We start from the raw sequence: 27502 nt of genomic DNA, 5'->3' as shown, positions 1-27502 counted from the left end.
GCAGCCCTGTTTAGGGAAGCTTTTAATGTTTAATAGATTATTGTATTTTAATATTCTGTTGGAAGCCGCCCATAATAAATTATTATTATTATTATTATTATTATTATTATTATTACTATTACTATTATTACTTATTAATTATTACAGCCCACATATATCCCGTTGCAGCTTCCAGCCCCGGGACTTACCTTTCCCTGCAACCTTGCGGCTGGAAGGACTCTAGGTAATGACTCACAGAAACTACAGCTCCCATGAGGCAGTGGGGGTGGCCGTCGCGGTTGGCGTGACGTCACCTCCCGGCGCTCCCCTCTGACGATGCCCGGGGTTTGGTTCCTCCTCGCAGCAGCGCAGTCGGGGGAGAAGGTGAAGGTGAGAGGGCAGCGACTGGGGAGCGGACGAGGCGAGTGGACGCGTGTCAGCGAGTTCAGACGTGGCAGCCTTCGAATCAGGTAGCAAACCGCTCTTGCTTGAGGTTTGGAGGAGGAGGAGGAGGGTGGCGGCGTTCCCTTGTGTGCTCGACACGTGTCGGCTCGGGTCACGCGTGCAAGGTGTGTGCGCGCGTTCGGGTTGGCGGCCAGGTGAGGCTCCGCGCACGTGGGTCGGGCATGTGCCAGGTGGGCGGGCGCTTGCTCGCTGTCGCCCAGTCTGAAGGGCGTGGCTGGCATGGGTGGCCTTGTGGCGGACTGGCAGGTGCAAGGGGTCGGGATGAGGGTAGGATCCAGGTGCGGGAATCCCCTGCAAAACGAAAGGCGCCCGCGACTGTTCCTTCTGCAAGGTGTGAGCGTGAAGGTAAGCAGGTAGGGGGCTGGCTGGGTTTGGGGGGCAGGGAGGGGCAGCTGCCCCCCCAAATCAATAAAAATGCATAACAAAACGAGGTTATGCGCCCCTAACAAAAGGCCTGCCCCCCTAAATCCTGGCTACGTCCATGGGCAGGGGTGACCTGGCCTGCAATTCAGGGGCAGGACATCTGCTTTGCATGCAGAAGGTTTGATGCCCAGAATCTGCAGGCAGGACTGGGACCAGGGTCGGATTTAGGTTTGATGAGGCCCTAAGCTACTGAAGGTAATGGGGCCCTTTATATGTCCAGCTGTCCTTTGTCAACAACAAATTGTCGCTGTTTTTTTTGTTGAATATATGCTGTATATTCCATTACTTACATCATAGGAGCCTACACAACACAAAACGCTGTTGCTGTATGTAGATTTTATTTTATTTGTTTTTTATCTTATTTTTTGGAATTGTACATCCAGTTGTTGTTTTTTTGCTTTAGGTTTTTGGGGGGAGCCAAGAGAGTGGGGCCCTAAGCTATAGCTTGTTTAGCTTATACGTAAATCCGGCACTGACTGGGGCAAAGGCCCTTGCCTGGAACCCTAGAAACACTGTGCAGGATCTGATTCTGGATATGGCACCTTCTTATTTAAACCAGCCTTTGATTTGAAGCCACGAAAACTACGGTCTTCTTTTATTTTGGGTGGGAACAAACCATCTCTGGTATGCATTTAAAAGGTCCTGGGATCAGTGCTCAGCTTTTCCAAGGAGAGGCTCCTGGCCCCTGAAACCCTGGGCAGCTGCTGACAATTCTGAGCCCCTTGTCTGACTCTGTATAAGGCAGCTTTCTGTGTAAATAAGCCATGAGGACTTGCATTGTACGTACTTCATTTTGGGACACGGGGAAGACGCACTTTTTCATGCGTTTGGGTGATAGTATGTTGGGTCCTGGGACAAGGGTGGCGCTGTGGTCTAAACCACTGAGCCTAGGGCTTGCCGATCGGAAGGTCGGCAGTTCAAATACCCGCGACGGGGTGAGCTCCCGTTGTTCGGTCCCAGCTCCTGCCAACCTAGCAGTTCGAAAGCACGTCAAAGTGCAAGTAGATAAATAGGTACTGCTCCGGCGGGAAGGTAAACAGCGTTTCCGTGCACTGCTCTGGTTTCGCCAGAAGCGGCTTAGTCATGCTGGCCACATGACCCAGAAAAACTGTCTGCGGACAAACGTTGGCTCCCTCGGCCAGAAAAGCGAGATGAGTGCCGCAACCCCAGAGTCGTTTGTGACTGGACTTAACTGTCAGGGGTCCTATACAGTTATGTGTGACAGCATGTGAGGTGGCCATGATTGAAACAGTTGACGTTTGCCCATGAATAAAGATGTACATTAACTAATTATATCATTTTCAATGCATTAAAATGAATATTCTCCTATTTTAAATGAAGATACTCTAATACTCTCATTAATCGAGAATATTCTTGAGAATATTCTCCAAAAGATTATTCTCGAGAGTTTAACATCACTTTTATAGGTCATAACCAGTGCTATGAGTTGTGCTTGGAAACAGACCAGTAGCTAGTTGGGGTTTCTGTAGCAAGGGAGCCTTCTGCACCCCATAGCCAAACCTGGCCAACAATGTGATCGCAGCTCTTTGGGCAAATTGGATTCTCCTAGCGCTTTGCAAAGGCAAGTTTGCTCCCTGGTCTGTGGGTTGCTGGCGCCATTGAAGTCCCCCTGGCGTCTTCGCTGATATCTTTTTGGCGCCAGGTAAAGCCTTAACTTTCCCCTCCACGCTTGGACGGAGCTGATTTTGCTCTGCTATGCTGCCAAACCTTCCTGTAGCTGTTAGTGGGTTGTTTTATATGTCTGTATAAATTAGAGGTGTCCATATGTGAATTTTTGCTGGCATTGTTGTTAAGTTTTTTTAATGTAAGTCACTTGGAGACCTGAGTGCGTAATCAGTCTAATAGGGATGATAGATTTGGTAGATTTATTTGCATGCATTTTTCTCTTTCTGCTGTAAGGAAAGGAGTTGTTTCTGAATAGCGTTGAGATATTCCGTGTTGTCGCCATCATTTCTGAATGCCTTAGAAAATACCGGTACTTAATAAAATATGGGGTCGGGGAGGGAAATGGTGGAAAGGATGGTGTGTTTCTTATTTGGATTCAGACAACACCAGCACTATTTAAAGCACCTTATACAGTTATGACTTCCCCACCCAAAAAAAAAAAACCCCAACACTGGGAACTGTAGTTTGCTAAGGGTGCAGAAAATAGTGTTCTCCTTAGGTAAAGGGACCCCTGACCATTAGGTCCAGTCGTGACCGACTCTGGGGTTGCAGCGCTCATCTCGCTTTCTTGGCCGAGGGAGTCGGCGTATAGCTTCCAGGTCATGTGGCCAGCATGACGAAGCCACTTCTGGCGAACCGAGCAGCACACGGAAATGCCGTTTACCTTCCCGCAAGAGTTGTACCTATTTATCTACTTGCACTTTGAGGTGCTTTCAAACTGCTAGGTTGGCAGGAGCTGGGACCGAGCAACGGGAGCTCACCCTGCCACAGGGATTCGAACTGCTGACCTTCTGATTGGCAAGCCTTAGGCTCTATGGTTTAACCCACAGCGCCATCTGCGTCCCCTAGTATTCTCCTTACAGAGCCACATTTCCCATAATTCCTTGGGAAGGGGAATTGATTGTTAAGCCACTCTGTGTGGGATATTGTGGCTTCCTGACACCCCCTAGCACCCCTTAACAAACTAGATTCCCAGGATGCTTTGGGGAGAAGCCGGGGCTTTTTAAAGTGTTCTGGTGCGGCCTTAAATGTGTGGTGCAGATGGAACCCCAGGGATGCGCAGCGGGGGCTTGGGGGGGCATTTGCACCATTGGCAGGAAAAATGCAAACAGCAGCCGTGTGTCTGGGCCATGGGCATTCTCTAATCCCGTCCAACTTTCTCTCCTTGCAGAGACGGGGGAGCAAATTGGATTTGGCGCAGGGGAGACAGCGTCTTCACCTTTTCTCTGAACCGCTTAGGAAACAAGACACAGACCATGCTCGCCCTTTGAGAACCCAGCCTGTGCCTTAGAAGTAAGTTGGGCAGCGATTTGGGGTGGGGCGGGAGATTCCTCAAACATACATGCACCCCTAATGGTGACTGGGAGCAGCCGCCGAGACCACATGAAAGACCTACATTGGCTCCCAGTACGTTTCCGAGCACAATTCAAAGTGTTGGTGCTGACCTTGAAAGCCCTAAACCGCCTTGGCCCAGTAGACCTGAAGGAGCATCTCCACCCCCATTGTTCTACCCGGACACTGAGGTCCAGCTCCAAGGGTCTTCTGGCGGTTCCCTCACTGCGAGAAGCCAAGTTACAGGGAACCAGGCAGAGGGCCTTCTTGGTAGTGGCACCCGCCCTGTGGAACGCCCTCCCAGCAGATGTCAAAGAGAACAACAACAACTGTCCCAGAAACTCCAGCGGGTGCAGAATGCTGCAATGAAGCTCTTCACGGGGTCCTTGCCATGGGAGCATATTCACCCAGTGCTTTACCAGTTGCACTGGCTCCCAGTGGAGTATAAGGTGAGGTTCAAGGGGCTGGTTTTGAACTTTAAACCCCTTTGTGGGTTAGGGCCCTCGTATTTACGGGACCGCCTCTCCTGGTATGCCCCGCAGAGGACCTTAAGTTCCATGAATAACCATAGTTTTAGAGGCCCTAAGGAAGTCAGACTATCCTCCACCAGGGCCAGGGCCTTTTCAGTGATGGCTCCGACCTGGTGGAATGCGCTGTCCCATGAGACTAGGGCCCTACAGGATTTAACCTCCTTCCGCCGGGCCTGTAATTCCGCCCGGCCTTTAATTTGAACTCAGCCTGATCTTTTATTTCCCTTCTCTCCCCCCCCCTCCCCTTTTTTATGACCCGTTCTGGGACCCCACAGCTAATTCTCCCCTGGCCACCTCGCTGGCCCAAGTAGGACTAATTTAGCCAGCTAGCCCTGGTGACTAATGTTTATTGGATGGATTTCCCCCAATATCAAAGACAAATCACTAAAATCACACGATATATGAGTAACCCTATTAAAAACAGCACTGCAAAAAACTTGAAACCATTCAAAGTCACACACAGTGTAAAACAGCCACCCGCAGAAGAACTTGGCACCAAAGCCAGGTGTACCAAAAGCCCATTGGAACAGGGAAAAAAAAGGATTTGTCTTGCCCTGCTCTTCATCTGAAAAAGGCTCCCAGAGCAGCTTGTATCCTGAAAGGCACAGCATGAAAGGAAAGAGTGAAGGAGAGAGATGAAGTTTCTTGGTGGTTTTTGTATTACAGCACCTGATATTTGGATGCATACTTTCATTGTATGGCGTAAGTTTATTTTGCTCGGATAGCTCTCTGTGAATTTTATTTATTGAATTTGTCTACTGCCCTTCGTCGCAGAATCCCTGGGGCGGTCCACAAAATCGTTTCCTGTGATCATTTTTCCTGTGATCATTTTTCAACACCATCTAAGCTAGCGGCTGTTGCCTTTTCTGGTAAAGAGTTTCAAAATTAAATGGGCTTATTAGAGGCGAGTGTTAAGAAATACCTTGGGGACCAACGTTTTGGAGACCGGAATATTCAAACGCCATTAATCCCCAGCACCAGTGTGATAGATACACATATTCTTAGTGGGGTTTGCACGCATCCTGCTTTCCCCAGGCCCTTGAACACTGTGACCCCCACTTGCTTTTCTCCCTAAGCTTACGGTTACATAAGAAAGGTGCTCAGTTCCGTCCGCCAACCTTGGCTCAGCTGGCATGTGCTAAAGATGGAGCGATTAAGGGGAGCGCCTCTCCCTCTGCCAGCCCTGAGCCTGTCGCTCTTCGCTTCCTTTCCTGAGCAGCAAATCTGAGAGCTGATTCCCCACTTTAAGCTGTCTCCATTGTTTCCTGTTCTGAAAGTGGCAGGACTTTGAGCAGGTGGGAGGGGAGAGTGGTTGAAAATAAAAACCTTTAGCATCCCTGGAGGACCCTCCTGTCGATGCAGTTGGTTCATGTTGCATTTGAGCATAAGAATGTAATAAGGACTTTAAGACAACAACCGAAGAAGAATGGCAACTTAAGTTGACAGAATATGTGCAGCTTGCAGACTTAACATATAGAATAAGAGAACAAGAAGATGGAAAACGTTTGGAGAAGATCGGAAAACGTTTATTGAATATATGGGAAATGATTGCGTACAGCAGAAAACGTTGGTGGCATTAAGATAAACAGTGTAAACAAGTTTTTATGGATGTCATAATACTGAATGGTATATTTTTTGTAAAATATGCAGGGGTTTATGATATGTAAAATGAACCATGGAAAGAGAAGAAGGGAAGTCATGGATATCTCAAGGATGTAAAAAGGAGTACTTTAAATTGTAAAACAGAAAATTTAATAAAACATTATACTGTATACAAAAAAAGAATGTTAAGACAACTTTTGCTGGATAACAACAACAACAATTGCCCAGTCCTCTTTTACAGCCATCTAGGTTGGTGTCCGTCAACACCTCCTGTGGCAGTGAGTTCCATAGTTCAACTCTGCACCGCATGAAGAACCACAGGGTTTATCTGACTGTTCACTCCTCTCTTTCTCTCTTCCCTGCCCCCCGCTCCCCCTATAGCGCAATGTCCCTGCTCTTCCCTTGCTCCAAGTCCATTGTCTCCGGCAAGAAGGACAAGAGACACATGGCGGAAGTCAACGCCTCCCCGCTCAAGCACTTCGTCACTGCCAAGAAGAAGATCAATGGCATCTTTGAACAGCTGGCTGCCTACATCCAGGAGAGCTCGGCATTCCTGGAGGGTAAGGCGGCCTCTTCTGCACGTTGTGTTTTTAAAACAACTTGCCGGCTCGCCACGGGCGATGAGGAATTTGTGTAGGCGAGCGAGCGGAGAATAAATGGGGGCGGCCGGTTTAAATTGGAAACGTAAGCTGGTTTGTACGGAGTCGGTGCTAAAGATGAACCAAGAGTCTAGTCCTCATGGTTCTGAATTTAACCAGAAACCGAGGAAGCAGCCTTATACAGAGTCTACTTTACCTAGGAAGCTTGCCCAGTCTGCAGTTCTCCAAAGTCTTCCTTCAGTTGCTTCTCTCCTTCTAACTGGAGAATGACCTTGCAAGATTCCCCTGGCCTGAAACTTTGGAGAGCTGCTGCCTGTCAGTGTAGACATTACTGAGCTAGATTGACCCAAGGGCAACTGGTATTCAGAAGCGTCGCTGCCTCTGAGCATTGTGGCTGGTAGCCATCGATTTGCCAGACTCAGAACAAGACGCCTTCCTATGTTTCTCTTGAAACCAGAACTTGGTTAAGAACCAATGAGGACTAGAACCTTACTTTAGGAAAAGCATGGCAGCCCTTGTAGATTTGGCTCCCTTTTGGTTTCAGAAACGCACAAGAACGTGGAGCTGGACCCCATCACTACAGAGGAGCAGGTGCTGGAGGTCAAAGGCTACCTGTCCAAGGTGGGCGGCATCAGCCAGGTGTTGGCCCGGCGTCACATGAAGGTGGCCTTTTTCGGACGGTGAGTGGGGCGCCAGGCAAGCGGTCTTGTGCCCCGTGAGGAATTTGACTGAGGGTGGAGGGAAGTCTGTAGCAGGTGGCAGAAGCTCTCCAGTGTGCCCTTGTCTGCCAACAAATGCCAGCTTGATTGAGTCACCTTCTCATTTTACTTTCGGCTGGAAAAAGTTAACACTTCAGAAGCTCAGATCCCTGCTCAGCCATAAAAAGGTGGCAGGGAAGCCTTTTCCCCCACCCCGAGGGCCACATTCCCTTCTGGACAACTTCCTGAGGGCCACATGCCAGTGTTTTGCAGGGCCAGAGGAAAAAGTGGATAGAGCAATAACTGGATTTTTGACCTGTGTGTGTGTGAGAGAGAGAGAGAGAGTGTATGTTTTTGCATATATTTTCCAAACAAATCATCTCATGTCATCTCATCTCTATTCATCATTTTGGCTATTTTAGCCTGAGATTTCCATCAACCACGTCTAATGATTTTCAAACCTCCTCTTTTAATCTTACTTTTATTATCCTAACTACTGTATTACTTTTACAAGTCAATAATGTAAAATCCATTCTCATAAATCTTTTCTGTAATATTTCATATAGTTCTCCTTACAAAACGTCTTGTAAGGAACGTAGTCAATTGATTGTCTTTCAAATAACTCGCATATTTACACCAATCTTTCGAGAATTTCTGGTCCCGCTGGTTTTGAATTCTCCCTGTCATTTTATCCAATTCTGCATAGTCCATTAATTTCGTCTGCCATTCCTCTTTCATCGGTAATTCTTCTTGCTTCCATTTCTGTGCCAATAATACTCTTGCTGCAGGATTTTCCTTTGTTAAGGAAAGTACCTTAAGTACCTGTAATAATAATAATAATAATAATAATAATAATAATAATAGCAGCATTTGTTTTCCAGGGGACATGAATGAAATAACTCAGACTAAATGCTTTGGGTGTGTTTAATTTTCATAGAATTTTTAGAGCCCAACCCCACTGCAATGTGGGCATCTCAACATGTGGCTCCCCATCCAATTTGAAACCATCCTGGACCCTGCTTAGCTTTGCAAATGTGCTAGCCTTTTTATCACCTTATTATTTCCCCAGCCACTCTGTGCGGTTTCCAGCACTTAAAAAAACCATAACAAAACGTCCAACAATATAAACTTCCTGATAAAGGGCTGCCTTCAGACGTCTTTTAGGAGTTGTGTAGTTCTTTTATCTCCCTTATCTCACCCGGTTGTGTTGTTTTTCTTTGTTCTTGTGTGTTGCTGGAGCAGATTTACCTGCTTAAATAAATAAAATGATTTAAAAAAACAAAACAAAATCCCCTTCACAGCCGAGGAGTTGCGGGCACAACGACGTGTCTGTTGTTTGTGGCTGTGCTCGCTCCTGGCGAGGACTGATCAAGGGCTGGTAATAAAGGGTCAGCTGGCCTCCCCCCTGGTTTTACATAGCCCTTTTGTCCAGGCAGGGCAGGTCCCCGCCCCAAGGACCTTACAGATGCGTTTGTGTTCTCAGGACGAGCAACGGGAAGAGTACAGTGATCAATGCCATGCTGTGGGACAAGGTCCTTCCCTCGGGCATCGGACACACCACAAACTGCTTCTTGCGCGTGGAGGGGACAGAGGGCCAGGATGCCTTTCTGCTCACCGAGGGGTCCGAGGAGAAGAAAAGCGTCAAGGTGAGCACAGTGGAGGGCGACAGTTTATGGAAGGGAGGGCAAGGAGCTCTGTCCATATGTTTTTAATCTACTATTGTTTTTACTCCATGAAACTTTTACATTATTATTGCTGGGTTTTCCTACTGGTAATTTTATAGCTTTTTCTTTTTTTTCCTCTTGGAGCGTCTCCACCTCCACCGTTTTGCCCGGACACTGAGGGCCACTGCCGAGGGCCTTCTGGCGGTTCCCTCGCTGCGAGAAGCCAAGTTACAGGGAACCAGGCAGAGGGCCTTCTCGGTAGTGGCACCCGCCCTGTGGAACGCCCTCCCACCCAGATGTCAAAGAGAAATACAACTACCAGGCTTTTAGAGGACATCTGAAGGCAGCTCTCTTTAGGGAAGCTTTTAATGTTTAATAAATTATTGTATTTTAATACTTTTGTTGGAAGCCGCCCAGAGTGGCTGGGGAAACCCAGCCAGATGGGCGGGATATATATAATAAATTATTGTTGTTATTATTTTTATTTTTTTGCAAAGCACTTCGAGGAGTTTTTTCCTACAATCAGGAGCTGTGTAAATTTTATGAACAAATAGTTTCTATACCACTTAATGGTAGAGTGGGCTTCTAAGCCTCCCCAAACCACTTCCCACTCAAACCCATAATTTTCTTTGATTCTTTTACATGGTTTTGTATGTCCGTGGTATTTTATGCATTGTGACTTGCCTTTGTTTTCATTGATTGCCGTTCAGTAATTCTCTATTGTAACTTGTAAGGGGGAGAGAGTATAGAGAACCTCCCCCTCCCATCAGGAGCAGTTCGTCTCCAAGCTGCCAGGAAAGCGCAGGGTCTGAAGGGGCTAGTCAGGAAACGGAGAGGGAGTGCCAGGGCTCTGGCAGCATGGGAGAGCCCCGACTCCACAGGCGGGAAGAGAGAGAAGGGGAAAGCGGGGAAAGGGAAAGCACTGAGCGTAGACCCTTTCCCCCGGCACCGGAATTAAGGAGGAGGAGAAAGGGGAGGAGATTTACTGTCCCGAGGCTTTTATGCTGGTCCAAGTCGAGAAAGGGGGCAGTGCCGGATTCTGAGACGGAATGAGAAGACATGAAACCGACAGCTCACTGCACTGTAAATAATGTGCACCAATAAAGACTTTAGAAAGACAAGTACGTGGAGAGTCGTTACTCAGGAGGAGCCGTAACAACCTCTGACATAACTGATAAGTGTAAAGCGTTTAATTGTTATTTGCTGATATTTCATTTTCCTGTTTACCACTAGATTCTAATGGATCTTTGAATATTGCTTTGATATAAGTTGTTTGTTTTTAAGTTATTGAGACTTTTTTGGTACTGAATCAGATTGTTATTAATATGGGTTGGAAGCTGCGGGGTATAAATAAATAAAATAAATATTATTATTATTATTTCTCTCTTTCTATCTGCCAACCCTCTACGTCCAGACGGTCAACCAACTGGCTCATGCGCTCCATCAAGATGAACTCCTGACTGCTGGAGGAATGGTCAGCGTCATGTGGCCGAACTCCAAGTGTCCCCTCCTCAAAGATGACCTGGTTTTGATGGACAGGTGAGAGATCTCCCTTTCCCCCATGGCCCTGGGGAACAACCCTGAAACCAGTTGGCTGCTCAGTTGCTGTACACATGTAGAAGGACGGGAAAACGACGGAGCTGTTTTTCCAGAAACTCCTCCTGCGCTGCTGGCATTGTTCCAGCTGCCGGGCTTAGCAGGCCTTTAATTTGTAAACTGATGCTATATTCTCCCGGTGAGCTAATTGCAGCGAGCTTAGCCCTTCTCCGTAGGCGATTTGAGATAATAGCTTTCATTCCTTCCCTGCTTCTAAAATCTGCCCCTCTCTTTCTAAAAACAGTTTGCGCCTTTTTAAAAAACCTCCCCTCTCCCAGTCCTGAAAACTGGCTGTTAGTTTCTCAAAAGCATCCATTTGGCTGAGATGAGAGAGCAGGATGCTATTCTCAGTGTCTGGTACTCACAGGTAGACTCTGACTGACCATGGAGGCTCGATTGAACTATATGCCTATTAAGAGGCAGGATAAGGTTCTGTCTGTTGCAGGAATTATTTCTGCCCCACAGAAGCTTTCACAAGAAACAGGAAGCGGGACTAGTTAAGCCTTTGGCTCTTCCGTGTTCTTACTTCTACCGTAATTATTTGCGTGTACCACCTGTGCTCAGAGATCTGTGTTGGTGTCTGATTTGCTACCAGGCTGAGTTAAAGTTTTTACTAATAGCACATAAAACTCTTAACAGTTTTGGTCAGGTTTCCCGGCAATATCGCCTTACCCCCAAATAGGCCAGCTTGACCTCTCTGATCTGCAGAACTGGCGCTGCTGCAGGTGCCAAATTATACTCCTCCTGCATTTGTAAGAGGTAAATCTTCTAGTGTGGTGGAACCTGCACTTTGGAACTCCCTGCCACTTGACACTAGGCAGGCTCCTTTTTTGGTGCCCGCTAAAATCATTTGTAGGCCAAGCTGCCCACGTGTGTAGAATGCCGACACGCGTTTTAATCTGGTTTTTAGCTCGTTGTTGATTTTCTGAAGGTCTGATTGTGTGTGTGTGTGTGTGTGTGTGTGTGTGTTTGAAGGTGGGTGGTTTCTTTTTGCAGTCAAGCTGTTTATAAATAAATAGCTTTGAACTGAAGCCCTGCTTTCTCAGTAGTTCAGGAGGGGCTGTTGTGTTGTCGGGCTAAGGCTATTAAAACAAGACAGCTGTCAATAACACTTTCCTCTGCATCTGGCATTCCTCCCCTCCACCTCCCCCCCCCCCGTCCTATTAGCCCTGGGATCGACGTTACCACTGAATTGGACAGCTGGATTGACAAGTTCTGCTTGGACGCTGACGTCTTTGTCTTGGTGGCTAACTCCGAATCGACGCTGATGCAGACGGTAACACTCGCCCTTCGGTTAATTCGCCTTCTCTCTGCATTCGGAGGAGACTTTGCCATGCCTCTCAATATCTGTTGGCTGGGAATCATCACAAGCAGAGAGAGTCACCATTGAGTTTGGGTGTTGCTTGCGAGTTGCTTTTTAAAAAAAAATATTAAAGGCTTTTCATAATATAGAACAAACTAGTCTAAACAAACACATTGAGTTCCATATCTTATTGTATTCCACTTCCTGTTGTATTATCCCATTTTGATTTCTCATTACACATGTCCAGTAATGTATCTCCAGCTTAATATCCTGTTGCATCCCTCTTGTTTTTTATGGTAGTATCCTTGCTCTAGGCTCTGGCTTTCCAAACTGTCCATATTGGCGACACGCTTTTCAGATGGCGACACAGTAATTCAGTTTGGCATCATTTCGTGGCACAGTTATTCAGTTTTACTAGCAAACTGGAAGTTAAACTAACCCCCTTTCCAGCCCCGGGAGGAGCGTTTGTATGACACACCTACACACTGCAGCTGACACAAAGTTTGGGGATCTCTGCTCTCTTCCAATCTTTTTCCAGAGGCAATACTATAGCTTTATTAGCAACGATCTTTGAGTCCACTCCAGATTTTTAAACAGAGTCCTATCCTTCTGCTAAAGCTTAAGAACGGCCAGCGCCGAAATCCCAAAGCTTTTCTTCTTCTTCCAGCTCCATATCCAAATATAATCACCATTTATAATCTTCTCCTTCTCCAAATCCTTGTATGGAGATTAGGCCAGGATTATGTATCAGTGCATCGCCCAGGACCAGTATGAGGGCCAGACCATGATGGCAGCTTGACCAGGCAGTATTATCATGGGTGAAACCGCCGCCCCTTCTGGAGTGACCAGACTGCTTTGCATGCACCCAAGTCTCTGGGCTCTGCTCCGTGTTGGTTGCTAAACTGTGTGTGTGTATATATACAGTGGAACCTTGGTTCCCAAACGGCTCAGTTGCTGAACAAATTGGCTCCCAAACGCCGCAAACCCGGAAGTAAGTGTTCCGGTCTGCAAACATTTTTCGGAAGCCAAACGTCCGACGCAGCTTCCGCTTGTGTGCAGGAAGCTCCTGCAGCCAATCGGAAGCCGTGCCTTGGTTTCGAACAGTTTCGGGAGTCGGAACGGACTCCCGGAACAAATTAAGTTCGAAAACCTGGGTACCCCTGTAGAGGATCTTTTTGAGCGGCGTGGAAGGGAAACTTTGGAGGCCGTGAGTGCAGGCCCTGGGCCCAGTGTCACCCAGCCACACACGCCCGATTCTCTGACTTCGGCCCTCCTTTTCCAGGAGAAGCAGTTTTTCCACAAGGTCAACACCCGGTTGTCGCGGCCCAACATTTTCATCCTGAACAACCGATGGGATGCCTCTGCCTCCGAACCGGAGTACATGGAAGAGGTGAGGGTTTTCGGCGGGAGCCGTGAAGGGCGGTGTGTTTGGGAAGGGGGGATTCCACCGTTCCTCATGCGTGCCCCGATTCCCCCTTCCAGGTCCGGCGGCAACATATGGAACGCTGCACCAGCTTCCTGGTGGACGAGCTGGGCGTGGTGGATCGGGCCCAGGCCGGCGACCGCATCTTCTTCGTCTCTGCCAAAGAGGTGCTGAGCGCCCGAATCCAGAAGGCGCAGGGGATGCCCGAAGGAGGTAACTGAGTGGGACCCCACTTCCCAGAACAGGAAGTCTTCACCGGGCGACGCTGGGACACAACAGTCGCCGTCTCTCGGCCTAGTCTACCTCACAGGGTTGTTGTGTAGCTAGATTGGGGAGTGGGCCTAGGCAGAGGCTTTATCTATAGTGGCTCGCCGTTTGTGGAATGCGCTCCCCAAGGAGGTTCACCTGGCACCTTCATTATATATTTGTACAGGCGCCAGGCGAAAATGTTCCTCTTCAACCCAGGCCTTTGGCCAATTAATATTCTGCAGCTTTTAAAATGTGTCTGCGGGAAGCGTGTGTGTGTGTGTGTGTATTTTTTCTTTCTTTTTTGGTTCGATTATGTACTTGTGTTTTATCTTGTATTTTATTCTGTGAACCTCCCTGAGATTTTTTGAGGAAGGGCCATGTATCAGTTTAAAATACAGTGGTACCTTGGTTTTCAAACGTCTCGGAAGCTGAATGTTTCAGTTTTCAAATGCCGAAAACCCAGAAGTAAATGCTTCCGTTTTTGAACGCGCCTCGGAAGTTGAACGGCTTCCGCTGAGTTCTCCCCCTCCCCCCAATTTTCTCCATTGAATTTTCAGGCCGCCCTTTGCGCCTTGGTTTTCAAACGTTCCGGAAGTTGAACGGCCTTCCGGAACAGATTACATTCGAAAACCGAGGTACCACTGTACATACATACATACCATATTGGGCTCCTTGGAGGAAAGGTGGGATAGGAATAAAATACTGTAACTCCTTCTAATAACAAACTCAGGTGCTGAGTGCTAACAAGATTTCAGCCCCAACATGTCAGCTTTCAATTTTCTTTATTCCTGAAAACATTTGCATACTGCTATATCATAAATACCTTGAGAGGTTTGCAGCAATAAAAACAGAAAACCATAAAAAAGTTAAAAGCAGACATCAATTAAGCATTGTGGGAGGACGCATCCTTAATGGCCTGCCTAGGCCTGGCGGAATAGGAAGGTTTTCGGCAGGCATTTGAAAGTCGGCACAGAAGGCACCCGCTGAATCCCCAAGTGGCAGAGAGTTCCGCTGGACTAGGCTGACGACACTAAAGACCTGATTTCTCATTGTCGTCAAATCAGCTTCACCAACTTGGTGAAAGTTGGTGATGACGTTTTGAGGTTCTTAGGGAAGACGGGTGCCACCAAAAAGACCCTGTTTTTGTTGAGAGGCCGCCTTTACATGTGAGATGGGATCAGAAGCAGGGGCTCCCTTGCAGATTTTAATTTGGGGCAGGGGAGGAATATCCTGACCATTTCAAGTGGATTTTGATGCTTTTTTCCCTCCTAGGCGGGGCACTGGCAGAAGGGTTCCAAGTGAGGATGTTTGAGTTCCAGAACTTTGAGAGGAGATTTGAGGCAAGTCTTGATTTTGTCTGCTGAGCTCATCCCGTATACCAATACCCCAAGGGCAGAGCATCTGTGCTCTGCGAGTGAAAGAGCTTCAAGGTGTGCTCTTCAGCTTCTTCATTTATAGTAAGGCCTGAGAGCAAATGATGGGAGTGGTTTCTCTGAGGCTCCTGCTGCCTGCCAGAGCCGGTAATACTGGGTTAGATGGTCCAAAGGCCTGAAGGCAGCTCCTTACGTCCCTGGGCAGTGTGGATTAATAACCTCAATTTCTCAAACCTCTGTTCAATGGATTTTAATTACCCCTTACTTGCCTGAGCAAATTACTCTTCACTTTTATAGTTTCCCCTCAAATCAGTCTACGCCAGCCTCCCCACAACCTGGGACCCTCTGGATTTTTTTTTGGACTACAACTCCCATCATTCGCAACCAGTGCTGGCTGCAGATGATGGGAGTTGTAGTCCAAAACATCTGGAAGGCCCCTGGTTGAGGAAAGTCTGGTTTCTTCCTTTTCTTCCCTCCTCCCTTGAGCTAAGAAATAATGGAAACTTCCCCACTCCCAGAAATTTGACACCAGGATAGTTATTGCATTATAGTATCTGAGTAAATAGGGACGCAGGTGGCACTGTGGGTTAAACCACAGAGCCTAGGGCTTGCTGATCAGAAGGTCGGCGGTTCGAATCCCCATGACGGGGTGAGCTCCTGTTGCTCGGTCCCTGCTCCTGCCAACCTAGCAGTTTGAAAGCACATCAAACTGCAAGTAGATAAATAGGTGCCGCTCCAAGCGGGAAGGTAAACGGTGTTTCTGTGCGCTGCTCTCGTTCGCCAGAAGTGGCTTTGTCATGCTGGCGACATGACCTGGAAGTTGTACGCCTGCTCCCTCGGCCAATAAAGCGAGTTGAGCGCCGCAACCCCAGAGTCGTCCGCAACTGGACCTAATGGTCAGGGTCCCTTTACCTTTATCTGAGTAAATAACCCACAATCTTTGTTTTGTGCATAGTGCAATTTTTTAAAAAACTAGGTTATAGAGAAATCCCGAGAAACCCAATTTTTGTTTAAAATAAAATCAAGTTCGGTAAGACGTGGTTTCCTTTCCTTTCTTATATTAATGAGCAGAGTGGTCGATTTCCCCCTACCTGTCACTCAGACATGCCTCTGGGGAGGCAATGTTTGACAGTCATATCACAAATTTGGGAAGAGAAGGCCCTGTGAAAGGGATTGGTGCACAGACCGTTGGAAATGAAGATATACTGCTGGACAAATGTTCACTGTTTACATTGTTGTATTGTGGGGTGGGGGAATTGAGGAGAAAATCAAGTTGCTAGTCCTCAAGGTGGCAAAGTTAGGACTGAAAGTGGATCACCAAATGCCAGGGTTATGTAACTCCCTTGAGATTGCCAGAAGCAGGTAACCTGCTGTATGTAAAACCTGCTTGATTTTTGATCTGTAAAACGCAGGTTGCTGAGCTGAACTTCCTGTTCCCTTTGCTCACGCAGGAATGCATCTCTCAGTCGGCGGTGAAGACCAAGTTTGAGCAGCACACGGTCAGAGCCAAGCAGATCGCGGAAGAGGTCCGCCACATCATGGACTCGGTGCATGTGGCTGCCCAGGAACAGAGGTGAGCAGCTGCAGAACATCAGGAGATGGCCGCGTGCGTTGCTTTCTTCTGAAAGTAGAAGCGGAAATGTAGTCACCGTGGCTGGTTGCAGCCACTGATCGCCGCCTCCATGAATTTGCCTGATTCTCTGGTCCAAAGAAGCTGGATGCAGAGATGGTTCAAAGTGAGCAAGGCAGGCTTTTAATCTCTTTTAGAGAATATACAAAGTCACAGGTCAAAGTAACAGCTCTTTGGCTCAGACTTCCAACGCAGGATGCAGAATGCACTTAAGTGAAATGAAATGGTTTGTCCCAATGGAACACATTTGCTGCGGAAGCGTTGATCGAGGTGGAGGCCTGCTACTGCTAACAGGATTATTGGGGTGGGGAGGTCTGCTGCCCCTAAGGGGCTGATCAGGGTGGGGAATCCTGCCACTGTTAAGGACCTGATTAGGGGAGGTTTGCCACCGCTAAGGGGCTGATCAGGGGCTAGGGGTGGGGGGCTGCTGATCAGGAGGAGACTTGCAATCTCTTTTGCTCTATGTCCTTGTGCATACAGAACTGCGAACAACCCACTTGCCTGGTTGCCTAGCTCTGTTCAGTATTAGGTGCCTGTATTTCCTCTTCCTTGTCTGGGCTAGCCAGCCCTCCTCCTCCTCCTCCTTCCTGCTAGGGAAGGGAGTCTCCCGGAAACCACCGGCCGATCTCCCGACTTTCCCTTTAGTACAAGAAAATGCCTTATTTGTTTCTCCTCTTTCCCACCACTCCAACACACACGTTGTTCCGTCTCCCAGGATTTACTGCCTGGAGATGCGGGAAGACCGTCAGGAGCGCCTGGGCTTCATCGACAAGCAGCTGGACCTGCTCACTCAAAACTACAAGCTGAAGATCAAGCAGATCACAGAAGAGGTGGAGCGGCAGGTGAGGGCATCGGCGCTGTCTGGGCTGGGCTTCGGGCAAAAGCCCAGGGTGCCGCTCAGCAGAGCGAGTGACCAGGGCCTTTTCGGTTGTGGCGCCCTGCCTCTGCAGAATCCCCTCTGCTCTGAACTATGGCAAACAGGGCTGCGCTCCCAGGGACAGATGGGAGTTGCAGTTCAAAGTCTCCAGAGGCTGCTCTGATCATGTTACGGATACGCTTCTTTATAGATTAAATTTTTTGAGAATGGAGGTTATAGACCTGCATAGCCAGAACATAGAAACGTAGAGCTTAAAGGGATCCGTAGGGTCACCTAGTCCAACCCCCTGCAATGCAGGAACACTCAGCAAAATCCTCCTCTTATTGGAGTGATCCAGGTCAGGATCCGTGCAGAGCAATCCAGTTTCCCAGGTTTCAACATCCTGTGGCTGCTAAGAATGTTGAGTCTTCATTGGGCTAGAGGTTTTTTTGTGGGGGGAGGCGACATTTTGCCCACGGAGGGTTTTTTTGGGGGGGGGGGCGGGAGTCATTTGGAATACTTTGGGGGTTTCCCCAGCAGGCCTGATTCCTCTCCTGTTTTCCGAGTGGCCCTGATTTTGGCTCCCATTTTCTGTTGCCCCACTCCCCAACCTTTTAGAGTGATTCCTTCGTGCAAAACCACGCTTCCTTCGATTTGCACCCATTCTGCTTTTCCTTTGGCGGAGGGCAGAGGTTTGGTACACACACACACACACACACACACACTCAGTACTCATGCTCTGGGCATAGAGAGAGCTCCACCGCTGGCCCTGATCCTCTGTGCTTTGCCTTAGTCACCTGCCCTAACGCAATTGCACCTTCCAGGTCTCCAACGCGATGGCGGAAGAAATCAGACGCCTCTCTGTGTTGGTGGACGACTTCCAGCTAGATTTTCACCCATCTCCCGTAGTCATTAAAGTTTATAAGAACGTGAGTCGCAGCAATTATTATCTATTGTTTGTTTTAAGTTTATAAGTGTATGAGGAATAGCTCAGAAGTTTGTTCTCATTGGGGTGGCTTGTAGCTCAGTGGTAGATCCCCCCCCTCCAAGAATCTTGGGAACTGTAGTTTGGTGGTGGTGCTGGGAGTTGCAGCTCTGCTAGGGGGTAGACTACCGTTCCCAGGACTAGGACCAGGGTTCATTTCCCCAATCGACCATGAATCTTCCTGGGAGCAGTCTATGCCTCTCGACTTAACCTACCTCGCAGGGTCGTTGGTGGGGATTAAGTGAGGAAGAGGGAAGAACGATGTGCTCCAATGTGAGTTTCTCGGAGGGGAAAGGCGGGATATCGATGCAAATAAAATAAGGAGGGGGTACTTCATGTGAGAAGGGCCATGCGAAGAGCAGCCTTGAGCTCTACCTCTCTCCCCCCTCCCCCCCAGGAACTCCACCGGCACATTGAGGAGGGTCTCGGCCGGAATATGTCTGACCGCTGCTCCAGCTCCATCACGACGTCCCTGCAGACGATGCAGCAGGAGATGATCGGTTAGTGAGAAGGGAGCAGCCCTCCTGGGCGGCTTGGGAATTAAGTACCTGTATCTGAGCCAGATGTTTGGAGATTTAGGCTGCTTCAGAGACACTCCCTTTTCTGTTTTCTCTCTCTCTTTTTTTTAAAAAATAATAATAATTTTAATTGGGTTTTATAAAGAAAATACAAAAAAGGAAAAATACAAAACAAGTTCAACAGATCTTATTCCCCAAAATTCTTCACATCTCAATATCAATAAAGTAGGAAAAGAAAAAGAAAAAGAAATTTAAAAAGACAAAAATAAAAATAAAGATACAATAGTACAATTCTATAACTTCCAATCTAAACATTTCTGACTTCCTCATTTCCCCTTCTTGAGTTCTAATTATTACAATAACTCTTGCAGTTTCCAAATCTAAAATCACATTCTTTTTTCTAGGTTGTAACTTCTTTATTGCTTTCTCCCTTCAAAATTACCATTATTTACCTGGAGACCAGATCTGTTTTCTCGCTTGTAAAGCAGAGCTAGGGAAGCTGCAGCTGGACCACAGCTTCTGTCACCCCAGGCCATTGGCTGTTGTGGCTGATGGGAGTTGGAGCCCAGCAACATCCGGAAGGCACCTTCAGTTGCCTGGACCATCACTTGCCTTTATTTGCCCCAGCGTAGTTTTAAATGCAGGGACACGGACAACAGGCCATGCTGGCAGGGGCTGATGGGAGTTGGGAGTCCAGCAACATCTGGAGGGCCACAGCTTCCCCATCCCTGAACTAGGCCGTCACTTGCCCTTGCTGCCCCTAGCTGCCTTCAGTGCAGAGACAAGGACCGTTGGTCAGGCTGGCAGGGGCTGGCAGAAACCAGCCTACCAACAGGGTTCCTATCCCCAGCGCATCTGATACATTGGTCGGTGAATTGGGGCTTGTTCCAATAGCAGGTTCTGTTGCCTCTTTTCTCCCCCGTGAAGATGGCTTAAAGCCCCTCCTGCCAGCCTCCCTGAGAGGCCAGATAGACAAGCTCATTCCCCGGCAGTGCTTCGCGATGAGCTACGACCTCAACTGCGACAAGCTCTGCGCCGACTTCCAGGAGGATATCCAGTTCCACTTTTCTCTCGGCTGGACGATGCTCGTGAACAGGTTCCTGGGACCCAAGAACACCCGGCGGGCCTTGATGGGCTACAATGACCAGGTGAGAAGAGCCTTTGGGCTAGCCTCCAGCACCCTGCTTCACCCAGCAGCAGCCGATCAGGTGCTCCTGAAAAGCCCCCCCCCCCCCCAAAAGCAGGACTAGGAAGTGGCAGCTTCCTCTCCTCTTCTTGGGTCATGGCAGAGAAATAGAGCATCTGCCTTGTACGCGGAAGGTCTTGGGTTCGATACCCAGGTAGAGCCAGAAAGCTGGTATTATTAGGGGGCTCCCAACGTGGCTTAATCTATATATATAAAAATGTAAACTGACCATGTTTGTTGGAGTCAAACCGTTCTCTTGAGTCTTTTCTTTCTTCTCTCTGCATCTTCCTCTCTTTTCCCCCCTTTTTCAAACTTAGGTTCAGCGTCCTCTGCCTTTGACTCCAGCCAACCCAAGCCTGCCTCCCTTACCCCAGGGATCCTTGACTCAGGAAGAGCTGATGGTCTCTATGGTCACTGGGCTGGCCTCTCTCACATCCAGAACCTCTATGGGTATCCTCGTGGTTGGAGGAGTGGTACGTCTGAAGGAGAACCTCGATATCTGAGGGTGTTTTGATTCCCTCGCCCTGCCCTCCTATAGCTCAGTGACACAGCGTCGGCCCTTCATGCAGAAAGTGCAGTCCTTGGCATCTCCAGGACCCTGGAGAGCTGCTGCCAGTCAGTGTAGACAGTACTGAGTTGGATGATTCCCCCCCCCCCCCACTATTGATGCTTCCAAAGACCTCTCCCTTGCAATGTAGTTGTAATTCATGTGCTCCTCATATATAAGAAAACAGGGGCTCTTTTCACATCACTCCGATGAGTATTTTACTCTTCGGAGATCATAACATGGCGACGACTTCCAATAAGTTGGCGCCCATTGTATTTTACTCTCTGCTGCTTTTGTTCAGCTTTGCCCTCTTATTTTGCTTCTTTAATGCTAGCCGTTGACCATAACGATAAAGATTTGATTCGATTCATCAGCTGTTGTTGTTTTTCTTTTTAAAAATGACCGTCGCATTTCCTCCTGCCCGCAGGTCTGGAAGGCTGTGGGCTGGAGGCTGATTGCCCTTTCTTTTGGCCTCTATGGACTGCTGTACGTCTACGAGCGTCTCACCTGGACCACGAGAGCGAAGGAGAGGGCTTTCAAGCGACAGTTTGTGGACTACGCCGGCGAGAAACTCCAGCTCATCGTCAGCTACACGGGTTCGAACTGCAGCCACCAAGTTCAGCAGTGAGTCTTTCGCTTCTCGCTCACGTTCCGGGGGATGGGGGGGGGGAATCTGCAATTGTGACCTTCTGAGCCTTGATGTGGCTATCAGGAGCACCTGTTCTACAAACACACAAATGACTCCTTGCAGAGAGAGCTCAGCGTGCTCAGATTCCTGCCCTGCGTGGTGTGGCATGTTCACAAACATTCTAACCATTGTATAACCTCTGGAGCAATTGAGCGTAACTTTTGTTTATTTATTTTTAGGTACGTTTCCAAAAACTTCACATGAACGTTCCAGTACATAATACAGTAGTACCTTGGTTCTCAAACTTAATCCGTTCCGGAAGTCCGTTCCTAAACCAAAGCGTTCCAAAACCAAGGTGTGCTTTCGCATAGAGAGTAATGCAAAATGGACTTTTCAAAACAACCCCCAAAACAACAATTTAACATGGATTTTACTATCTAACGAGACCTTGGATCCATAAAATGAAAGCAATAAACAATGTACTGCAGTCACACCCTCAATCAGTAGCTGAACTGGGTTCCACACAGTCACAAAAAAAGAGCCACAAAAACGCAAAATAAATAGCAAAAACAGACAGATCTCAGCGTAACACTCAAAACGGAAGTGTAACACTCAAAATGGAGCATGTTCGTCTCCTGAAAAATGTTCGCGAACCGGAACACTTACTTCCAGGTTTGCAGTGTTTGGGTTCCAAGCTGTTTGATTACCAAGGCGTTTGAGAACCAAGGCACCACTGTAGATTTTTGTTTTGTTTTAGCAACTTCCCATCCCATTTTCCATGGTGTTTTTTTTATTTCTCCCCCCTGCTGCACCCTATCTTTCCTCTCTTATATCAAAACAATAATACAGTAACCTCTAATTCTTTTTGTCGCTCGTAGTTCAAATCCTGCTCGCGAATTCATCATGCTATAATCTTTCTTGATTATATGGTCTGAATAACCCTGTGTAGACATTCTTTCTTCAATGCCTGCCCTGGCTGTCATGGCATGTTCACAAACATGCACCAATAATCTACACTTGGTACAAAGCAAGCAGCTTGATGTGCTGTTTCTCTGTCTTGCCCTTTTGTTTATTTTCCTCTGGTTGACTTCTTCCTCTTCTCCATTTCCCCCCCCCCCCTGTTTTTTGGGGAAAGGGAGCTTGCTGGGACCTTTGCCCAGCTCTGCCAGCAGGTCGACGTGACGAGAGAAGACCTCGAGAAGGAGATCACGGCCCTGAATCAAAAGATTGAGATCTTGGACTCCCTGCAGAGCAAAGCCAAGCTGCTCAGGTATGGAATATTGGAAGCTGGGCTGTCTCCCAGTTTCCACCTTCACCGGCTGCTCTGATAAAAGTGAAATATAATGAGCCGTTCCCAGGGGGGCAGGTGCAGAACTCGGGAGGGTGGAATGCTCAGAAGGGCTTCATTTGCTGGAGCTGCGTGATGCTGGTACCATGAGGACTTAAGAGGAACCTGCTGGCCAAAGGCCCATCTAGCCCAGCATCCTGTCCTCCCAGGGGCCAAATCTCCCAAAGAACCCAGGAAACTAGATAGACTGCCTCCGCAACTGGAGGTTCCATAAGGACCTAGGAAAATCCCTGCTAAATCTAGTCCTGCATTCTGTCCTCATGGTCGTCAACGAGATGCCACCATGGGAAGCCCATAAGCAGGACTTGAGTATGAGAGGATTGATTGATTGATTGATTGATTGATTGATGATTGGTTGATTGATTGATTGATGATTGATTGATTGATTGTGTTACCTGCCCTTCACCAGCAGGCCCCAGGGCAGGTTATGATGATTTAAAAGTCAGAATTAAAAACAATTAAAGCACCCCCCCCTATCTCCCTCCCTTTCTTTCCCCCTAACCGCACAATGGCTACAACAAGAATGTCTCATAATGAAAGTAATCAAGCTGTGAAAAAGACTCTACAAATTGATGGTGGAGCGCTATATGTACTATATGTTGGATTTTTTGAATAGTCAAGTTACTTTAGAGCCGGTCTAATGTAAATACTGTCTGTTTAAGAGAAACAGGTGCCGGCGTTTCTGTTAATTGCTCACAGGCATGGGCTCTGCTCCTTGTATATAAGGCTCTGCCAGAAAGACTTTTGTATCTCTTAGATCTTTTCAGTTTGATTCATCTCTTAGTAGATCACTCTCTCAGTTGTTCTCAGTTTAAGAGATTCCCAGTTGAATCTTAGTATGAGAGTTGCTTAGTTATAAGCTAGTTTACTGTTAATTCTTGGGTAGTTTAATGGGAGGTTTGTGAGAAGTTTGGAAAGTGGGTAGATAACATTGCTGAGAGAGAAAGCATTTATCTTTAGTTTAAAGTCTCTTTAGAGTCAGTTTGTTTTTCAGTTAAAGAAACCCAACCGTTTGTATTTTCATCTGCATACTTTTACAAGTACTTTTACAAGTGTGCAGCTAGTAAGGGGTTTCATATAAGGGAGATAATTCCCTACGCTCTTGGTGCTGCTTTCTTAGCCAGGTCGACTTCTGACTGCGTATACTCTGCGTGAAGCGTACTTTAAAGGGCCGCTGGAAATACCCAGTTTTCTCCAATATTATTCTTATTATATATTTATTTTCCAATATACTTTTCCTTGTCTGTTTGTTTTGTAACACAAGGAAAGCTTGAGTAAAAACTTGAGCAGCAACAAAGCAGAATGCGACCACACGTATTGGGGGCAGGCCTGTTAGCATCTCTGTTGCAACGACTGCTAAGTCTGGCAGGCTAAAGTTCTAAGAACTGAAATGGTTAGCAGCCAGCCGTGTGCTCCCTCTTTGCACGCTTCTGCTTTCTAAAGCAATGTGCGTTCATAGTTTTACCTACATCCTGGATACGACATCCCATAATAGACATCTTTTCCCTCTGCAGGAATAAAGCCGGTTGGTTGGACAGCGAACTGAACATGTTCACACACCAGTACTTGCAGCAGAGCAGATAAGCGAGGAAAGGCAGAGGAGGAGGGCAGAAATTTCTGCTCGCCACTTGAGTACCTGCTTGCAGAACCTGTTCCAGGCGGTGGGGATCCGCCCCACAGAGGAGACAATCGCTGCCCCGTCTCTCCTTTTCCGCCCCGAGACCGAGAGAATCACACGGCCTCTGCATGGTTTATCCATTTCTAAACACACACCCCACAACCCCGGTTTGGCACACACTTTATTTTTGAGTCCTCCTTCCCCACTCCTCCTTCCAGTAGTGGTAATAAGCTAATAATTAGCAGGAGAGAAAATGCCTGTGTTTATACACTTACAAGGAGGAATGACAAGTCTGGTCTGCGTTCCCCTCTTCTTCGTCTTTTAACGACAATGAAATTTCCAGATCAACTTGTGCAGATTCTGTTTGGATCCCCTTTCCCCAGCAAGTTTAAGATGAAAATCAGCCCCAAAGCTCCTCACCTCCCACTGCCCTCTCCAATTCCACCTCTCAATGAATTAATGCCTATCTATTCCTTAAATAATAATAATATTGCATTCTTCAAGGTAAAGATGCAGTACAGCTAGAGCGTTGTATCCCACAAAGGCCACATTTAAAGCTCTGTGATACCACATTAACAGTCCTGGCTTCCTCCAGAGAATCCTGGGAACAGTAGTTAAGGGTGCTGAGAGTTGTGAGGAGACCCCCATTCCCCTCTCAGAGCTACAGTTCCCTGGGGAAAAAGGGGTTGACTGTTAAGCCACTCTGGGAGCAGAATAGAGGTCTCCTAAAAACAACTTTCAGCACCCTGAACAAGCTACAGTTCCCAGGAGTCTCTGGGGGAAAGCCTTGATTTGCTTAAAGAGGCATCGCAGTGGTGTGAATGTGTCCTGCTCTGAAGTGGCCCATTTAAATTGATGGGTTTACTCTGTGCAGGGCTAGCAATCTGTCTCGCTGAGGTGGCTTCATGCCAAGCTGGGCTCTCAGAGGGAGCGTGGGAGCTGGGTGAGACCCACGGTGTCTGAGAGGCAAGTGTTTGCCCAAGTCATGCCCTCCCCTTTTATGCGATTCTCTGAGACAGTGGCAAAGGGACCTCTGGCCTCTTCTGAATTTGGCCCGCCAGGTCGTTTTGGACAAATCACGTCTCTTACCTTCTGCCACCCACGGAGACCTGCTGGCGCCGATCTCCTGTTCCTTTGCCCTGAGCTCTTGAGTCACCTGGTGCCGGGTGATTTGCAGGTGAGGCCAGCCTGCCCGCCTCTCGGAGCTGCCCTCGAAACTTTGCCCTGTCTCTTGGGCTTGGCCAGGGCAGGAAGGCGCCCTGAGCTATTTCATACAACTTCCAAACTTGGCAGAAATGCCCCGGCCTAGGATTGAGGCAACACGGGGAAATATTGCTGGGCAAAGAGGTGGCTTGGATAGATCCTCACTCTTGCCTAGATGTTCCCAAGTATGTAATGTGTGACCTGTTCAACTCTTGGGGTAACCACCTTCCAGATGTGGACTACACTCCCTATCATCCCTTCCCATTGGCCATGCTGGCTGGGGCTGATGGGAGTTGGAGTCTGAAACACCTCAAGGGCACCAGGCTGTGCTAGGTGTTACCAAGAGCACCAACTTTTATTATGATGATGATGACCCCTGCTTTATAACAAGGAGGTTCACATGTATTGAACAGGACAGATGAGCATCATTATCCCCTGTGCCTCTTAATTCTTTTGAATTATGACTCTTTGCCCCCCCCCACCTTCCACTTGAAGGAATTTGTTTGTCTGCCTCTCATGCCGCTAGTCCTCATGGAGCACCACAAGCACTGACAAGATTCATTAGAGGGTGCACCTCCCAGGCCGAAGAAGTTATGAATTGCAGGATGAGGAACCCGCCCCTCCCTACCTGGCTGAAATAAATTCCTTGGCTACTACAGGCCTCCTCGGGAGTCTTCTGGAACAGTGTGGATTGGAGACCCGACCGCAGTGGAGATTTTGATCCCTTTGTACACTTCATGTAATTTGTTCCATTGACATCCCACCCACCCCCTTTAAAAAAAAACCACACCCCAGTTTGGATTGATGGAGGGAATCTGAATGGGCTAAGCTAGTCATGCTCATGAACTTCATTGGGTCTACTCGTAAGTAGCGTTAGCATTGGATATAACCCTAGATCCCCAGCTTAGCTCATTCACTAAGATATTTGATGCTCCTTTAAGACCAGGTCCTCTGTCAACCAACTTGATAATGACACGGGTGTCATTTCTGGATTTTGGTAGCCAATCCGCCACAACCAATATTACAGCAACAAGTTTAGCCAAATGCACTTTATTTTTTATTGTTCTATTGCTGCTAATTTTGATTACTCCATATATATATATTTCCTTTTCTGTCATTGGTTGAATTCGGGGCTCTCCAAAAATCCTCCCTGCGGTGTGTCTCTTCTATCTGCTGTTATGTACAATGGTAATATTTTTTATTTGGGCATGAATTACCTTTCTTGCTGTATCAGTGCTGTTAATACCCAAAACCAAACTATTAAAAGAAGGAAAAAAATCGGTCTGAAGCTTCAGCCTTCTTTTGTTTTAGCATTCATTATAGAGTTGGAAGGGATGCCAAAGGTCATCTAGTTCAATCCCCTGCAGTGATTGGGGGCTCTTTTCCTACTTGGGTTTATGTCTTGCAGACACTTAAAAATCACTCCTCTGCCATTTAAAGTTTAGATGCTTCAGGGGGTGTGGAAAAAATTGGAGGGGAACTAGTGGGTGATCTAGTGCAGATGTGCCCTCCAGATGTTGTTAGACTACAAATTCCCATCATCCCTGATCATTGACACTGTTGGTTGTGGCTGATGGGAGTTACAGTCTTGATAATTTTAAAGCAAAGTTTCTAACACTTCAGAAAAGTCTCTGAGCTCCTGAACCTTTGTCATCTTGACATTTCCCCCCCTGCCAGGCGCTCACCACCCTCTCCGCAGGCAGAGACTTTCAAATTTGCCTCTGCAAGCTTGAGAACTAGTAACTTCTTGTTGTTCTCAAACGGTGATCACATGCATGTAATGACAACAAGGCTGTAGCAATGGAGGAAGAGCAAATTAGGAAAAAGAAAAAGAGAAAACCATATGAACCAAGATTGAGTGACTTCCTTTGTTCCTGGCATGCACATTATAAAACATCTGGATCAGAAACCATGAAAGTAAAGAAGCATGTAGACAGGAATAGTGTGTTTCCAAATATCCAAAGTTTGAGGAGATGGTTGTTGTTGATTTTACTCGCTGTATAAGAAATGAAATTGTGCCACACCATAGAAAAAGAGTAATAAGGACTAGGAACTTGTGCT

The 27502-nt window shown here is 47.5% G+C and overlaps 1 protein-coding gene across 3 annotated transcripts; it reads left to right on the top strand.

The window, feature by feature from the left end:
• Positions 1 to 301: 301 nt before the first annotated feature.
• Positions 302 to 26729, top strand: MFN2 (mitofusin 2). 3 transcript variants are annotated; one of them, XM_035117779.2, is made up of 19 exons: positions 302 to 369; positions 3725 to 3846; positions 6399 to 6577; positions 7161 to 7296; positions 8798 to 8960; positions 10393 to 10517; positions 11742 to 11850; positions 13160 to 13267; positions 13360 to 13513; positions 14822 to 14889; positions 16374 to 16495; positions 17268 to 17394; positions 18233 to 18337; positions 18791 to 18893; positions 19839 to 20059; positions 20415 to 20570; positions 21072 to 21268; positions 22408 to 22542; positions 24135 to 26729. In XM_035117779.2, exons 3-19 carry the CDS (start codon positions 6403 to 6405, stop codon positions 24202 to 24204), a joined length of 2274 nt encoding a protein of 757 aa, XP_034973670.1. In that variant the 5' UTR covers positions 302 to 369; positions 3725 to 3846; positions 6399 to 6402; the 3' UTR covers positions 24205 to 26729. The 3 variants fall into 3 exon arrangements, with proteins under 3 accessions (XP_034973670.1, XP_034973668.1, XP_034973669.1); XM_035117777.2 differs by having other exon boundaries at positions 306 to 449; XM_035117778.2 differs by lacking the exon at positions 302 to 369 and adding an exon at positions 668 to 789.
• Positions 26730 to 27502: the final 773 nt, after the last annotated feature.

The sequence above is a fragment of the Zootoca vivipara genome, chromosome 6, assembly GCF_963506605.1.
Source record: "Zootoca vivipara chromosome 6, rZooViv1.1, whole genome shotgun sequence".
Lineage (NCBI taxonomy): Eukaryota > Metazoa > Chordata > Lepidosauria > Squamata > Lacertidae > Zootoca > Zootoca vivipara.
This window is presented reverse-complemented; position numbering and strand designations above follow the sequence as displayed.